At 38.7% G+C, this 17,184-nt stretch overlaps 1 protein-coding gene across 1 annotated transcript in view; it reads left to right on the forward strand.

The window, feature by feature from the left end:
* RGS21 (regulator of G protein signaling 21) overlaps nucleotides 1-16,445 on the forward strand; it is a 124,564-nt gene extending 108,119 nt beyond the window's left edge. The window contains exon 4 of the mRNA XM_075182725.1: nucleotides 16,124-16,445. Within this exon, the coding sequence (XP_075038826.1) occupies nucleotides 16,124-16,324 (201 nt within the window). The 3' untranslated portion in view covers nucleotides 16,325-16,445. The remainder of the gene's footprint in view (nucleotides 1-16,123) is intronic.
* The last annotated feature ends 739 nt before the right edge of the window (nucleotides 16,446-17,184 follow it).

Below are 17,184 nucleotides of genomic sequence, written 5' to 3' on the forward strand. Positions count from 1 at the left end.
TTAGCACTTCCATTTGCTTTTGGGGTGTCCCCCATTCTTTTGCTGAAATTTATCTGGCTGTGCTAAAAGTACTATTTTGCATCACTGTAAAAACAATATATTTACCACTTCCATTTGCTTTTGGGGTGTCCCCCATTCTTTTGAAGAAATGTATCTGGCTGTGCAAAAAGTCCTATTTTGCAGCAGTGTCAAAAACAATTTGTAGCACTACAAGTGCTTTGGGCTCAGAATGGATTCAAAGCAGTCCACATATGAGCAAAATGAGCAACCAGGTTCTGTCACCAGTCCTGATGGTAGTGTTCCCAGTGCGTCAACTGGGAAAGGCGATGTCAAACTACACCGTCTTTTGCAATCAGCCAAAAAAACACACATCAAAAAAATGTTACCGTGTTGAAGCAAAAATGAAGTGTAACAGAGGAAAACGTAACTGCCGATAAAAAGAAAATTGCCAACATGCCATTCTACACACGCAGTGGCAAAGAGAGAATGAGGCCCTCGCCTTTCTCTATTAGATCAAAAAATGTTACAGAGCCTACAAGTGATGCACAACTACTATTACGCGTCAAAGCCGAGCTGCAAGATAACAGTAAGGCATTAGAGGATAATGTTTGCTCTGAATCAGAAATGACACCAATCCCTGTGGAGAGGCCATCCAACAGTGGGATGTCTAATTGTGAGCATTCTGTTAGTGTACCCATAAAGAAGGGCCCTTTCAGCAGTTCTGCAGATGTGTGCCTGAACAGCCCGAGTGTAGCCGGTGATACACCAATTGAGGATGCCACTTTGGAATTAGAGGAGGATGAGGGGGAGATTTGTGTAGGCAACGAGGGCGCTAATGAGGATGTTGATAATGATGATGCAAACAGATACCAAATTGCCTTTCTCAATTTCTATTTATATTCTAGATTATATAACTGCTGAATAGTTTTCTATTTTACTCCTAGTGAAAAGGGGATCTGATGCAGACAGATACCAAACTGCCTTTGGCCATTTCTTTGTATATTCTAGTTCTACAGTCTATGCAGGCTGCTTTTATTCTATTTTACCACAAGTGGATGGGTGGAGGCTGATGCAGACAGATACCAAACTGCCTTTGTCCATTTCTTTGTATATTCGAATTTCTAGTTCTACAGTCTATGCAGGTTGCTTTCTTTCTATTTTACTACAAGTGGATGGGAAGGGGGGGGGGGCTGATACAGACAGATACCAAACTGCCTTTGGCCATTTCTTTGTATATTTGAATTTCTAGTTCTATGGTCTAATCAGGCTGCTTTTGTTCTATTTTACTACAAGTGGATGGGGGGAAGAGGCGGCTGATACAGACAGAAACCAAACTGCCTTTGTCTATTTCTTTAGATATTTAACTAGAAGTGTAGGGTGTAATATACACCCAAAGTCGATGGCTGCATTGTCAATAGGCTAAGATGGAGAGGAAGACAATCAGGTTCGTGTGCAGAATTAAGGACGGCCTACCAGGGATTAAACTGTTTTCTTTCTAATTTATAAGCTTTAGAATTACCTTACTTATCCAAGAAACAGGTGGAGCACTAAATTTGGTTACTTTATGCCCAAAAACATTGATTTTCCAACAAAATAGCAAAACAAAACCAAAACAAAACCAAAATACGCAATGGCAGTTTTGCAAAACCAAAACACGACGATAATCCAGATCCAAAACCAAAACCAAAACCAAAACACGGGGGTCAGTGACCATCTCTAGTCTCCAGTGACATTGCTCTGTGCCATAGCTCACAGTGAAACAGGAGGGAAGGCAGTGTTCTTATAAGTCTCTAGTGACATTGCTCTGTGCCATTGCTTATACAGAAACAGGAGGGGTGGTAGTGTTTTTATAAGTCTCCAGTGACATTGCTCTGTGCCATTGCTCATACAGAAACAGGAGGTGTGGCAGCGTTCTTGTCACTTCCCAGTCTGCCGTCACATTGTTCTTGTCACTCTCTATTCTCAGTGCCGTTGGTCACGCAGAAACAGGGGTAGCAGTGTTCTTGTCATTCTCCAGTCTCTGTTCATATTGTTCTTGTCACTCTCCATTCTCAGTGCCATTGGTCAGATAGAAAAAAGGGGTAGCACAGTTCTTGTCACTCTCCAGTCACATTGTTCTTGTCACTCTCCAATCTCCAGTCACATTGTTCTTATCACTCTCCAGTCTCCAGTCACATTGCTCTGTGTCATTGATATGGATTCACATCAGTCCACAGAAGACCGGGAGCACCAAGCAGCTGTTGGCACCAGTCATGATGCTAATAATTCCTCTACATCATCTGCTAAAGCCTATGTTCAAGTGCATAGTGATTTTAAGTTAATGAAGTAAAAATAAAAAAAAAGAATCTTTTACCTTTTTAAAGAAAATAACACTTCTCTAATAAAGGTGAAAGTTTACTGTAGAAAAACATAAAATTGCCAACATGCCATTATTCCCAAAATATTAACAAGCATACCAGCATCAGCTAGCTCCCTTCTCAGCTAGATCCCTCTCACCCTCATCAGTGTGTACATCATATTCACACAATACAAATTCACCCCCAGCTGTAATCTACCATTACAGAAGTCTCTGTACTCTGCAATTGCCGGTATTGGAAACTGTATTTCATTTTACGGCAGAGCTGCCATGATTTTTGGGCAATTCTTTTAGACCAGATCAAATGTCAAAATGTCGTGCTGACTCATCTGCATCACCACTGGGGGTCCTGGGAATGCTTAGTTTTTTCCTAGCAGCAGCAGCCTGTGAAACTGAAGGAGGGGATGCCGTTGTGTCACGTACCACTTCAGCTGTCAGCTTGCTGACCAGGAGCTCATTGCATCTCTTGTGCACTGGGGCTGTTGGAAAAAAAGGGGAAGACATAGATCTTAAACCTAAGATCAAGCATAATCAATCAAGATGTTGATAACTCTTCGATTCTGGCAAAGCGAATAAAGTACTTCATCTACAAGTCTGACATACTTAGCATAATTGCTATGTTTCATCTCATTCTTCAATTTCTCAAGCTGATTTTCCAAAATTCTAATTAAGGAAATCAGTTTGCTCAAGCTAGCAGTGTCTGAACTCACTTCACAGGTAACTACTTCAAATAGTTTCAGCACCTTGCACAACATGGAAAGTATTCTCCACTGCCCTGGACTAAAATACATTCTCCCTCCTTTCCCAATGTTATGGCTTGTGGAGTAAGCATGAAAGGCTTTCCGCTGTTCCTCCATCCTAACAAGCATATAAATTGTGGAATTCCACCTTGTTACCACCTTTTGCTTCAGTTGGTGCCAGGGCAAATTAAATCCTACATGCTCTTGCAGAATGCTGAAAATGCTCCAAAAATTTTCGGGACACAGACATCATCTTCTGCACGTCCCTGTCATTTTTTTTAAAAAAAAAAAGCCCTGTACCACCAAGTTGATTGTGTGAGCAAAACAAGAAATGTGATGGAATTCTCCCCGCTGCAATGCTCTCACAATACTGGTGGCATTATCAGAAATTACATATCCTCAGGAGAGTCCATACGGGATAAGTCATGTTAAAATTACATGCCTTAGTTTTTCTAACAGGTTGTCAGTGGTATGTCTCTTAGTGATACACAAAGTAGCCTGCCTCTGAAAAATTTAAGCTTTTCGAAGAGACCCAGGGATGATGCAGATGAGTCAGCAGAACAAATTCACATCTGGTCTGGTCTAAAAAAATTGTCCAAAAAGCATGGCACCTCTGCCGTAACTCCAACTTATCCTACTATCAACATCCAAAAAATGGTGGAGGATTATTTTAATGACAGCGTAGAAATAGGCAGTCCCTTTATATACTGGGAGGAAAAAAAGGCAATTTGGAGACCCATGTACAAACTCGCCTTGCAACATCTAAGCTGCCCACCCTCCAGTGTGTACTCAGAAAGAGTTTTCAGCACAGCAGGGAACCTTATCAGCGATCGGCGTAGTAGGCTACTTCCTAAGAATAAGGAAAAGATAATGTTCATCAAAATGAACTACATATTCCATGAGGAAGGCCTTTGTCTGCAATTACATCAAAGTACAGAGACTTCTTTAATGGTGAATTCCAACAGGGATGAATTAGTATTGTGTGGGGATGATGTACATAGTGATGAGAGTGAGGATGATGACAGTGTAGATTGCAGGTGGTGGGATCTAATTGAGAGAAGGAGACTAGCTGATGCTGGAATGTTTATTAATATTTTGGAGAGAATGGCATGTTGGCAATTTTATGTTTTTCTACGGTAAACTTTTACCTTTATTAAAGATGTGTTTTTTTAATTACTGTTGGCACCGTAATTTCAATGCCGGCTTTTTGCTCGCAGCTTCCTGAGCCGCGTACAGAAATCAGTGTTAGAATTACTGTATTAACAGTAATATGCTTAACACTGTATTGTGTCGGGGGGAATTGAATTCCCCCCTAAGAATGCAATATGAACATAATTTGTGTATTTTTTTTAAAGTGCGTGTAACCTGTGCATATGCATGTCCGTATTCACAGATAAGCGCATATGAGGAATATGATCATAGATGAATTCAGTAGTAACTCCCGTGACGTAAAATATGACGCAAGTGTCCTTGCTTTTATATTTGCTCTTCTATGTGATTTTGAAGCAATTGCACCTTATTTCACTACGTTTCTTTACTCTTAATTCACATATGAACACACGAGTACAATTCCTTAATTACCCTAATTCACCGTATAACTCTTAAACACTCATGTTTCACGACAATCACTGGATATTAACCCTTTATTTAACATACTTTACTCACAAATGTGTCTCATTATTACACATTTGTTTAGAAAAATAAAATACATAAATAAAAGGTTTTTGTAAACAACAAACTTTTTTATAAATCAACAAAAAAGACATTTTAATAATGGTATAACTAAATTATGACCAATAGGTTTTAATCAAATTGAGATATTTGGTCATTTTTGTCCTGTTTGTTTTTCGATTTTTTGCAACAAAATGTACAGAGGTGGAATATCTTCTGCACCTGGAAATAAATAAAATTAATTTAAAGACTACATTTTAACATCACAACATTATTACATATTAGAAACATATGTTACAACAATTTTCTAGCTCTGCAGAGTTCAGATGTACATTAAGAGAAATTCTCTGAAACATTCATCTTAGTGTACTAGTACGGTGACTGCATTTTGGAGGCAAATGAAGCTATATTTTGGTGGATTGCTTTGCAACAAACACGTATTAGGCTTATAAAGGCAGACACTTGTAGAATAGTAATATTTGCCTGTGCAAAAACACATTTAGTAAATAAATGATTTCTGAGGCCTATACTTTTATGCTGCAAGAAAAATAAAATAATATAAAACTACATTATAAAATCAAGATATTTAAATTCTTCTTTAGGGGCCTGGACTATGTTCCCTGCCTCCTCCAGCTGGGACTCCTCCATGGCTTACTCCAGGGGCTCTTCTGCTCTGATAAGGGGTTCCTCCAAGTAGTCCTCCTGATCTTCCTTCAGGGGGTGGGGAAAGCGGTTGCTCCATGGACTCCTGGAGCCCTCCCCGGCCTTCTGTTGACAGTGGCGTTCTTTTGGAAGAAATATGAAACAGTCTTTTATTACATTTTTATCTCTCTCTCCTAGATAGACAGATACATTGATCTAATCTCAGGTTTCAATGTTAATTAATAAATAACATACATGGAGTATACTTCTACCACTTGCATATAGACTTAACCCAGGAGGTATATTAAAACTTCAGTATCCTAAAGTGCATGTAATCACATACTGAAACATCACTATTTCATAACAGGCCTTGTACTTTGTCCAGTACTTTCTCCTTGACACTGGGATATAGCTACATGGATCAGATCAAACTATAATAAAAAATACAGTTTTTTATTTCTCATTGTGAAATTATGCCTTGTAATTTCACTCCTTAGGTCCGTAAGGAGCTGCGATTGCTGCCTTCTTAGGTCACTCCAGTGGCGCTACAGTTGCATTATAGTGGGCCTAATACCATACCTATGCTGTAGGTACAATTTAGGAGCCCTGTAAACAGCATATTTTGCTTGTTACTAATGTAATGGGCTGCTGGACCCAAACAATGTTCCTTGATACATGTAAGGGCCTGCTGCTCAGTTTGGGTAACGCTCACTGACTGGCTATCAGGCCATGTGTGGGTTTAGGTATGTAAGTTGCAGATCCCTTCTATACCATATTTAAAATGGTGGATTTTCTTTCACATGTCCCAAATGGAGTATCAATCACAATAGTGGCCCGTACCATGGAAATTAGGGATGTTACAATGCCTGGGCATTTAAACACAACAAATGGTGGGAGAATATGACTCTGCAGAAACTATATAAAGCTGGAGAGGGAAACATTGTTTCTTGGCATTTTGTGATCCATAGTAATATTGTGATATGTGTGAGCTAGACAAATTTACTTGCTCTGGAAACATGTTCCATTTTTAATTCAGAGATGACTGGCCAAGTCAATCCTCTACCAGTCTTAGGCAGCCCAATTTTTCCTACAGAGGTGGAGATTGTGGTGGGGAGGCTGCACCATCCCAAACAGCAGCTACCCACCCCAGAGAAGCACCACATTTGGGAGGACATCACAGAGCAGGTCAATGCTGTGACCCCTATTCGGATGTCTGTGACTGAGGTCAAGAAATGGTAAGCGAACGCACAACTTTTTCAATTATATTGTGCCCAGAATACAATATAGTCAAAACACACAAATGTTGTGCAATACCAAACCCAAAACCTTGCCAAAATACAACAATATAAATAAAATAATCTGAAACCTTTCAAGCGCTGTTAAATGTCTTTACAGATTTCTTGAGAAAAGATAATAAAATATACTTATATTATTCATGACAATATTCTTTGAATAGTTGAATTCTTACGATATTCTTTTGAAATGTCATATACATAAAAAAGAGAAATCACAATGGTGCAATATTGTAGGGTATAAACCAATACATATATGTATATACATGAATTCCACATATAGTTCTTATATTGAGAAATCCAAAAGAATCTTCTTCATTTATCGCCCCCTATTGTAGGGCTACTCACTAGAACTTTGTTGGTAAATGAGCACATCAGCATATAGATCTTTTTATTTTCTTTATGGCCTTCCTCCAAAAATATCCACATATTTCAGAAAGGCTCATCATCATTTCAAAAAATAAAATAGAAAAAAAGTGCATCTAGTGTGATATTGTTTGATAAAATATAAATATTTTATTCATACAAAATGATACACTCACATTTTGCAATAAAAAGTAAACATAAAATCCAATAGGAAAATCCAAATAAAAGAATGGTCAAACACTCCTGCCAGATAAATAAGGATGTTTTGGCAGTTGGTAAATTTCACAAGATGCCCAAGATCACAATGTTGTAGAAACCAAGGAGAATCCCATTCAGTGGAAGGAATGTAGACTGTATACAGCAAGAAGAGTCTCAATCAGCTAAAATGCTCCAACATGTTTCGACATAAATCGCAGATGTGGTACCAATATTTAGAACTAAAACAAAATCTGAGCTTGGAAATTAGAGACACATGATCTTGACATTAATTGTGAATAAAATATGTGAAAGCTATTTAGAAATATTTTATATAAAATAATTTGATAACATAAAGTTCAGCATGATTTTATTAAGAATGTCTTGTGTTATCTAGTCTGATTAGTTTTTTTATTAGGTGGCGTGCAGGGAAACTGGATATTGGTATTAGATGGGATATCATTATCATCAACATTTATCTATATAGCACCAGCAAATTCCATAGCACTTTACAATTTGAAACAAACAGTAATAAAACAAAAGTGGGTAAAACAGACAGACAGAAAGGTAAGAGGGCCCTGCTCGCAAGCTTACAATCTATGGGGCAATGGGAAGTGCTACATCATCTAAGAAAAAAAGATGAACTGTGCAAAAAGGAAAATCCACAAGGTGTTAATTACTCAATAAATATTCTCTTAAGTAGCCTAAACCATCATCCAAGAAACTGCTACTATTCATAAAACCATTTATTAATAATCCTGAAACCAATGTGTCTAAAAATCAATAAATTCTTCACATGCATCAATAATTAGACATAAAAAAAATTCTAAAAAGTCATAAAAATAGTATAAAATTGAAATAGTATAAACCACAGTCTTTAATCATTTCATAATAATCATGATTCCTAGGGGCAAATTCAATTCGGCCATATTAGTCTAGGATGAACGCGGTGCTAATTTTAACCTGGAATTGTGCTCTTGGCCCCGTGGTCTACAAGCAAAATTCAGCATTAAAATGACCATATTAACGTTAATACTGCCCTCTAATATCCAACATATACTATTAGTATTATTAGTCCATTTGTATAAGTAAAATCCAGATCCTTCAAAATTTATTGTAGACATCCCATATCATGTTAATACGTTAATACACACGAAATCCAGAGGGATATAAAATTAGAAATAAATAGCCCAAATTTTGTCCTTCCAAAGTATTTTCGTCAAACTAGTCTCTCTTTTGTAAGTTCCGCCTGATGCAAATAAAATAAACAAGTCAATGGAGTAATAAAAGATTTTAGGGAAATTAGGATGCAATCCAAAATAGTGACGGACTAATTAGGAGTTGGCAAATCATTTGCACTTATAATCTTCATGGTAGATAAGTCAGTATATGCTCTCATGTCTCAGCTCCTTTTCACCTTTTTAAACTGTGCACCTAATAGTGTCCGGACAGAAACCAAGGATCATATTACATAAGTTCAGTGTACACAAAAAGTTCCTACAAGCGGTTTAAACAAGAGGAGAAAATGTAGATGTTCAGTGTCACGGTTTGGTATTCTGGACTCTTGAATCTCCCCAACAGATGTTACCCCTAGCAGGCGCGGAGTCTAACGGGTGAATGGTTTTCACCAGCGGTCACCGCAAGGTGACTTGGACTCAGCAGCAGTCGCCCGCAGGTCGTGGTCCCTCCCAGGGGAGTGATGGTGACTGGTGTAATGTAGGCACACTGGTAATGTTGTAGTTTTACACCCAGACAGCGGATAGACAACAGATGCAGGATAAAAGTACAATCAGCGATTTAATGATGACTGGATGGTGAACAGAACAGTCTCAATATATTGATACAAAAAACGTAGTAACAGGGTGAGCAGTGCCACCGGCAATATAATATGAATGAATACAATTAGAAATGTAATCAATATGTTCAAATACAGCAATAGCATGAACAGTCCAGCAACAGAGTAAAGATGGTAATTCAGCAGGTATATGGGACCACAATAAAGCAGCACAACATCGGAGGTACAAGTAACAGTCCAGGCAGCAAGAGTGAGATACTCTGTATGCACTATACGCTAGATGAAATAGGAACAGTTCAGCCAGCAGGAGTAGATAAGAACAAGCAGCTAGATGATACGACCTGTAATGCCACTGAGCCACAGAGGCAACTGCGGAGTAGATGAAGCTTGAGTGATGCAGTCCGGAGCAGTAACACAATAGGGTCAGGTGTAACTTGAGCAGCACGGCCCGTGTAGTAGCAGCACAATAAAGACAAGTGTAGCTTAAGTGATCCAGCCCGTGGAACAGTGATACAACAGAGGCAGGTGCAGCTTGAGTAATGGAGTCTGTGGACGGCAACACAGCGGAGACAGGTGCAGCTTGAGCAGTATAGCCAGTGAAACAGCAACACAGCAGAGGCACTGACGATCCAGGTGAGAGCACACAGAATAGGTAGGAACCTAATCAGACAGGTAACTTGATCAACAGGCCCAGAGGAAAGGGAGGAAGTGCCTTTTCCATTTTAGAGCCAGGACCAGGAACCAATAGGAATCTTGCCAAAAGCAGACAGGTACTCAGTCTGCACATGTGCAGATCAGGACTAAAAAGTTTTGAGGTCTGCTTAATGAGGCACAGGTGAATGTCTTAGTCTCTGTTTATGGAAGCCGAATAAGCGCCGTGTGACATTCAGTTTGATCAAAAAATAATTAACAGGTCGGAAAATCGATAACAGGCGACACGTTTCGTCTACTGAGTGTGGAATTTTTCAAGCCACAAGTCAAAAGCCATGGACTATTAATACTAATAGTGTATGTTGGATATTAGGATTCATGATTATTATGAAATGAGTAAAGGTTGTGGTTTATACCATTTCAACCATTTTATGACCTTTTAGAATTTTTTGCATGTCTAATTATTCATGCATGTGAAGAATTTATTGATTTTGAGACAGATTGGTTTCAAGATTATTAATAAGCGGTTTAATGATTAGTAGCAGTATCCTTGGATGATTTTGGTTGAGTTGACTAAAGAGAAAATTTATTGAGTAATTAAGACCTTTTTGCGCTCTTCATCTTTTTTATTGGATTATTTATTTTGTGGAGATAGGCACTAGTTGCAATAGTCAATGCAGGAGATGATGAGTGTATGAATTAAAGTTTTTGCAGTGTCTTGTGTGAGATATGTACGTATTCTGGAAATGTTTTTTAGATGTATATAACATGATTTAGATATAGAGTTGATGCGGGGATCAAAGGATAGCTGTGAGACAAGGATCACACCTAGGCAGCAAGCTTGCAGGGTGAGATTTATGGTCATGTTATCAACAGAAATAGAAATGTCAGGCAGAAAGCTTCTGTTGGTGGGTGGGAATATTATTAATTCTGTTTTTGAAAGATTGAGTTTGAGTTGGCAAGAGGACATCCAAAATGAAATGGCAGAAAGACGCGGGACAACACAAATGGTGAGAGATAAGGAGAGGATAGATAAATTTGTGTATCATCCGCATCAAGGTTATACTGGAGCTTATTCGTTTTCTTTTTTTTTTTGCAGTGGTGTAGATAGAGAATACCAGAGGACCTAGGACTGAGCCTTGTGGTACTCCGACTGATAAAGAAAGCGGAGTGGAGTAGGATCTGGAGAAATTAACACTGAAAAAGCAATTAGATAGGATGAGAACCAGGATAGGATAGTGTCTTGAAGATCTAAAGATTGTAGCATTTATATGAGGATAGAGTGGTCAATTGCATCAAATGCAGCAGAGACATCCAGGAGAATTGGAAGAGAGTATTGGCCTTTAGTTTTAGCAGTGATCAAATTATTGACAACCTTGGTCAACGCAGTCTCTGTGGAGTGTTGAGAGAGTGAAAGCCTGACTGAAGAGCATCCAATAGGTTGTTTGTTGTAAGAAAGTGTGTGAGGAGAGTGTAGGCAATTCTCTTGAGAAGTTTGGAGGGGCATGGGAGCTGATAGATGTGGTGGCAATTTGAGAGAGAGTTTGGGTCAGAATTTTGTTTTTCAGAATAAGAGTAATCAATGCATGCTTGAATAGTCATGGAAAGATACCAGTAGAGAGAGTGAGAGATTACAGATTTTAGTTAGAGGTGGAAGGAGCACAAGAGACAGGAACCTAATAATCTGTGAGGATATAGGATCAAGAAGACAGTAGGCAGAGTAGGAAGATAAGAAGAGAATAGATATTTCATCTTCATTTGTGGGTTCAAATGAAGAGAGGGTGCTGCAAAGGAATTGAGCTGATTACTTGTCGAGGGAGATGATACCATTTTAAGTCGGATCTTATCAATCTTGTCCTTGAAATAGGAAGCAAGATCCTGGGTACCGATAGTAGCCAGAGGGTTTGGGGTGGGAGGGTTTAGAAGAGATTTAAATGTGCTAAAAAGGCATTTGAAGGGGTTAGAAGCCTGAGCATATATGAGAGATTGGAAGCATGTTTGTTTTGCATTGTCCAGAGCATTTCAATAGGAGTGGTAGATAGCAATATATGTGATGAAATCCTTAGAGGTACTAGATTTATACCAGTATCACTCAGCTTTACGTTAACGTTTTTGTAAATTTCGTCTTACTTTAGTGTGCCACAGTTGACAAGGAAGTCTACGCGGCGTATGAAGAGATGCTTGAGTCATTTGATAAAGGACAGTTGCTAAGGTTTGGTGAAAATGAAGAACTGCCTTATCAGGGCAGGAGAATGTAGAAATTGGGGAGAAAAGGTGTTGAAGAGAGGTGGAAAATTGTTGAAAATCAATAAAGTTAATATTCCTGCGGGTATGAGGAGGCTTTGAAGAGTTTGACAGCAGAGAGGTTAAAGAACTGGGGGAGAGTGACTAGCTAATAAGATGATGATCCGAAAGGGGGAAAGGAGTGTTAAGGAAATCAGAAACTGAGCATAGTCTAGAGAAAATAAGATCAAGAGAGTGGCCATACTGATGAGTAACAGATTCAATCCACTGAGAGAGGTAAAGTGAGAGAGAGTAGTTTTGAAGCAGCACTGGAATGTGAATTAGCAATAGGGATGTTGAAATCACCCATGATGGTGGGGATGACAGAAGATAAGAACAGAGGGACTCATTCAGAGAAATGTTCAAGAAATTGTTGCTGTGGTCGAGGGGGGTGATAGAGCACAGGAACACGCATAGAGAATGGGTTAAAAAACCTAACAGTATGTAATTCAAAATATGTGAATGTGAGTGATGGGCCTTTTCGGTAGAACTGTGAATGTGCACTGTGGGGAAAGAAGTAGTCAGACCCCTGCTCATTGTCTGCCTCCAGGTCTGGGGGTGTGGGTGAAATGGAGATCACCATGTGAAAGGGCTGCAGGTGAGGCAGTGTCTGATTCTGTGAGCCATGTTTCTGTTATTGCCACCAGTTTGCGGTTGTTTGAGAGGAAGAGGTTATGTATGAAGTTATGTATGTAACAAACAGGGGCTGATTCAGATTCAGATTAGTGTCCCGAAACAGCCACGAGACACTGCAAAGCGATTTTTTGTAGTGGAAGTACCGCTCACTTTTGCTCACGTCCCATAGAGGTGCGAGCAAAATTAAGCATTACTTTTTACTGTATAAAACATTGCGCCCAATTGAATTTGCCCCAGAGCATGCATTCCAAAGGGCACATTTAAAGGACTTTGGAATATACATGTACTTGAATTCAGCAAATATATTTCACACTATTCCATAAGAGGGTACATAAAATTAGAGTGTTTGAACTAGATGGAAACGTATGTTCCTGGTTAGATAACTGGATAAAGGATAGAAAAAAATGGTAGTTATAAAAGTAAAGTGTTCAGGTTGAAGAAAAAATGTATAAGTGCTGTACATAGAAATCAGTAATGAGTCAATCTTTAACATTAATGTCTTTGCAGATAGCATAGAAATATGGGGTACAGTTTAGGCACTTACCTAAATGAACAACATATGGAATATGTTTGTTTACTTAGTTTAGAGAGGACTCAATTACTATGTATTAAAATGTAGTATGTATTAATATACCCAAGGCCAATAACATATGTATAATTTTTCATACCAAAGACTGTGTGGGTGACAAGTGGTATCCTATAATGACTGGAGGAAAAACTTCTTACAGCAAGTAAAGAAAGAGCTTTTTCACTATAAGGATATTCATTTGCAGAATTCTCCACATAAGGAGATGGTGAAAACAAATTCACTTAATGGTTTTAAAAATGGGTTGAATGCCCTTTTTACAATACATGTTACATGTAGCTATAATTAAAAGATGGAATTATTGAGGTAATTGATCATAAAAATTTATCTCATAGCCAAGTGTGCAGGCCTATTGTGAGGTCATATTTGCAGCTGGGTCACTGCAGGTTTTGTTTTGCCTTCTTCTGTATCAATACAGCTAGGGGGGCAAAACAATTCTGCACACTTTCTAGGGTATTAGTAAAAATTAGCATAATCAAGCCCTATTTTCAATCGCTTAATTTGGTGTGCATGGCAATTTGAGCTGAATTGAATAGCCGCAGCTAGAATTTAGTATACAGTCATGGCCAAAAGTTTTTAGAAGGACACAAGTATTGGTTTGCACAAAGTTTGCTGCTTCAGTGTTTTTAGACCTTTTTGTCAGATGTTGCTATGGTATACTGAAGTAAAATTACAATCATTTCATTAGTGTCAAGGGCTTTTATTGACAACTACATTAAGTTTATGCAAAAGGTCAATATTTGCAGTTTTGACCCTTCTTTTTGAAGACCTCTAAAATTCGTCCTGGCATGCTGACAATCAACTTCTGGGCCACATACTGACTGATGACCGCCCATTCTTGCCTAATCAATGCTTGCACTTAATTTGTGGGTTTTTGTTTGTCCACCCACCTCTTGAGGATTGACCACAAGTTCTCAATGGGTTTAAGGTCTGGGGAGTTTCCTGGCCATGGACCCAAAATTTCGATGTTTTGATCCCCGAGCCACTTAGCTATCACTTTTGCCTTATGGCAAGGTGCTCCATCATGCTGGAATAAGCATTGTTCGTCACCAAACTGTTCTTGGATGGTTGGAAGAAGTTGCTCTTGGAGGATGTTCTGGTACCATTCTTTATCCATGGCTCTGATCTTAGGCAATTTTAGCCTTAAAAAAAAGCCAAGTCCACAAAATTATATAAGCCCATCTGACAACTTGGACCTAACAGAAAAGCCATTATAAAAATAACTGTATAAAAACAAAACATCCTTGGGTCCTGCAACTTATTATTATAATTTTATGGATACGGAGAATCATGGATTACAGATGAATAACCTGCAGGTTATTCATCTATTATTTACTTCAAATAAAATTATGTTTTAAACCAGGTGTGTGATTTATTTACATTTTGGCTTGGTGTACTATGGGTCCCAGTGGGCGCTGGGTGCAAGGGCATGCTGGCACTTGTTCCCTAAGTGTCAGCATGCCCTGGCAGCCATGAGTATTCTGGTGCTTGTAGTACTACAAGCACCAGCATGCCCAAAATGTTAATGGCAGCCTGGTCTTGCTGGGACCTGTAGTGCATCAAGCCAAAACAGCGTGTTTATTATCAAATACTTTTTTTTTACCCCACACCCACTGCCCAGGAGTGTGGGTAGAACCCTAGGGAATCCAGCCCTGTGCTGACCAGCCTGGGGTTGCTTGTCATAATAATGCTATAGTGCCCCCAGCTGGCAAACTCTAGTGCTAGCATTAGTAAAATCGGGGGAGGGACCCCATGCTTTTTGTCCCCGATTTTGCCAGTACCAGCCTAGGCTGGCAGCACTAGAGTTAATCTGTTTGTGGGGGGCACGCTGCTTTTTTTTTGTAATATATTACCGTTTTATCATTATTATGTGTAGTGTGTCGGCGGGTCCGATGGCTGTATTGTGCCATTGCCACTTGAATGTCAACATTATTACTGTCGACTTTCACAATGTTGCCATTTTGACCATATCGACATACTAAACCTGTCGACAGGCTCAGTGTTGACAGATCGTTCCAAACCTGCCACAAGTAACCTGCTTCTCATGGATTGTGCGGTGTACTGAGTAAACTTTTGAACCTGCACCTACTGATGTCAACTGGTGCAAACCCCATGTGAGGTGACATGTCGGATATTATACATACAAGGATAGAGTCATGGACCTAAGCAAAGCAGGAAAGTGCCTATTGCTGTGGTCAAAACCTCTTTGGGGAATGTCGCTGAGCACAGCAGTACCACTTATGATTATGAATGAGATTTAGACTGCAGCTTTTGACACAATTAGAAGGTGGGGTTTGTATACCAGTGGCAAGGACCCTTATATATTTGTGATTCTGTCAGTTCACCCTTATGTCAGACAACTATCTATTACCAAGAGAGGCCTCTTAGCTCCAGGTCACACCATAATCAGTCACATTTTTATTTTCAACGCACCAACTGTGCAGTTTCATGCAATTATTAAGACTTTTTTTTACCAGTATTTTCTGCTTACTATTACATTATAAAATTCCATTTGGAAATTCACTATAAAGAAGTGCTCTGTAACACATACCTCCTTTTATACAATACAAATCAGACATACGCATATCCAATACTGCCCCCAGTCAATCCTTTGGTGCGTCACAATGTAGCTGAAAGCCTTAGGTGTTAGGGATATATGAGTATGTCTCCTCTAACTTCTCTTTTCTACCTTTCCCAGCTAAACTGTGCTCATTAATTAACAATTCATACATCTGTTTGTACACATGCCCATGAAACACATACACATGAATGACTTTTATAGCTTTGCATGTATACTACAATTCAACTCTATGCAAACTTGTGATAACATAATTCATTTTTCAATAAACTTTCAATAAGTGAAAAATACTTTCAAATGTAATAATCCAATATTTACTGCATTTTCCACAGGTTAATATTGATCATAAAACAAGAGACTTAATCTCCCAGAAAATGTCACAACCTACAGCTAATTGTTTTGATGATGCTCAAGAACTTATCGTGTGCCTTATGGCAAAGGACTCATTTCCTCGTTTTTTACGATCAGAATATTATAAGGAGCTGGTGAAGAAGCATCAAAATGATGGACAAAAAAGATGGTTGTCGTTCTAACATAATAAACATGCAGTAAATCAAAGGAATAAAGAATTGTGCAGTTAAAATAAGCAATGTCATTCAAAAATTGTCCTCTTTTGTGAAACAAAAACTGAATTAAAATGCATTTTAAAAAACATTTTAGAGTTTAGTATCATTTTCATTTATGTGAGACATTAGAGATCAGTTTGCTAACCTTTTCTAACTAATCAAAGAAGCAAATCACCCACATGAAGCAGACAAATGTTCCCAACTGAAAGAAGCTAGTTTATAATGATATAGTGCTGCTATATAAGCTTATTAAGTTATATAGCTGCACTATTGCACTCTAGAATGGACAAAGTGATATTAATATAACATTATTATTAATATTTATTTATATAGTGCCAGCATACTCCATAGTGCTTTACAAATGGGGACAAACACAGTAATAAAACATAACTGGGTATTAACAGACAAAGCGGTAAGAGGGCTCTGATCACAACCCTACAATCAATAGGGAAATAGGATTTTGATACATAAGGTTAAGTGCACTTATTGTGTATTGGAACAGCCAGATAGAAAAAACTGCTTAGTGGGGCTATGTGATCCAGGCAGGGGTCAGAGGCGTTTGAACAGAGAAGGAGAAAATATGTAAGCATGTGCGAACTGTGTAGGGTGGCGGTAATTGGGTATAAGACTAAGGAGATTAGAAGGTGTCTCAGGAATTTGTTAATGAGTTTTCAGGGAGGTCTGGAAGGTTTGGAGGCAAGGAAAAAATCTTGATGTGCAAAGAAGGGAATGCCACAGAATGTGGGGAACAAAGGACAGTTCTAAATGAAAGATGACACCTAGGCATTGAGCTTGAACAGTAGGGTTTATTTTTGTGCTGTCCTTAG

This window comes from Mixophyes fleayi, chromosome 8, assembly GCF_038048845.1.
Source record: "Mixophyes fleayi isolate aMixFle1 chromosome 8, aMixFle1.hap1, whole genome shotgun sequence".
NCBI lineage: Eukaryota > Metazoa > Chordata > Amphibia > Anura > Limnodynastidae > Mixophyes > Mixophyes fleayi.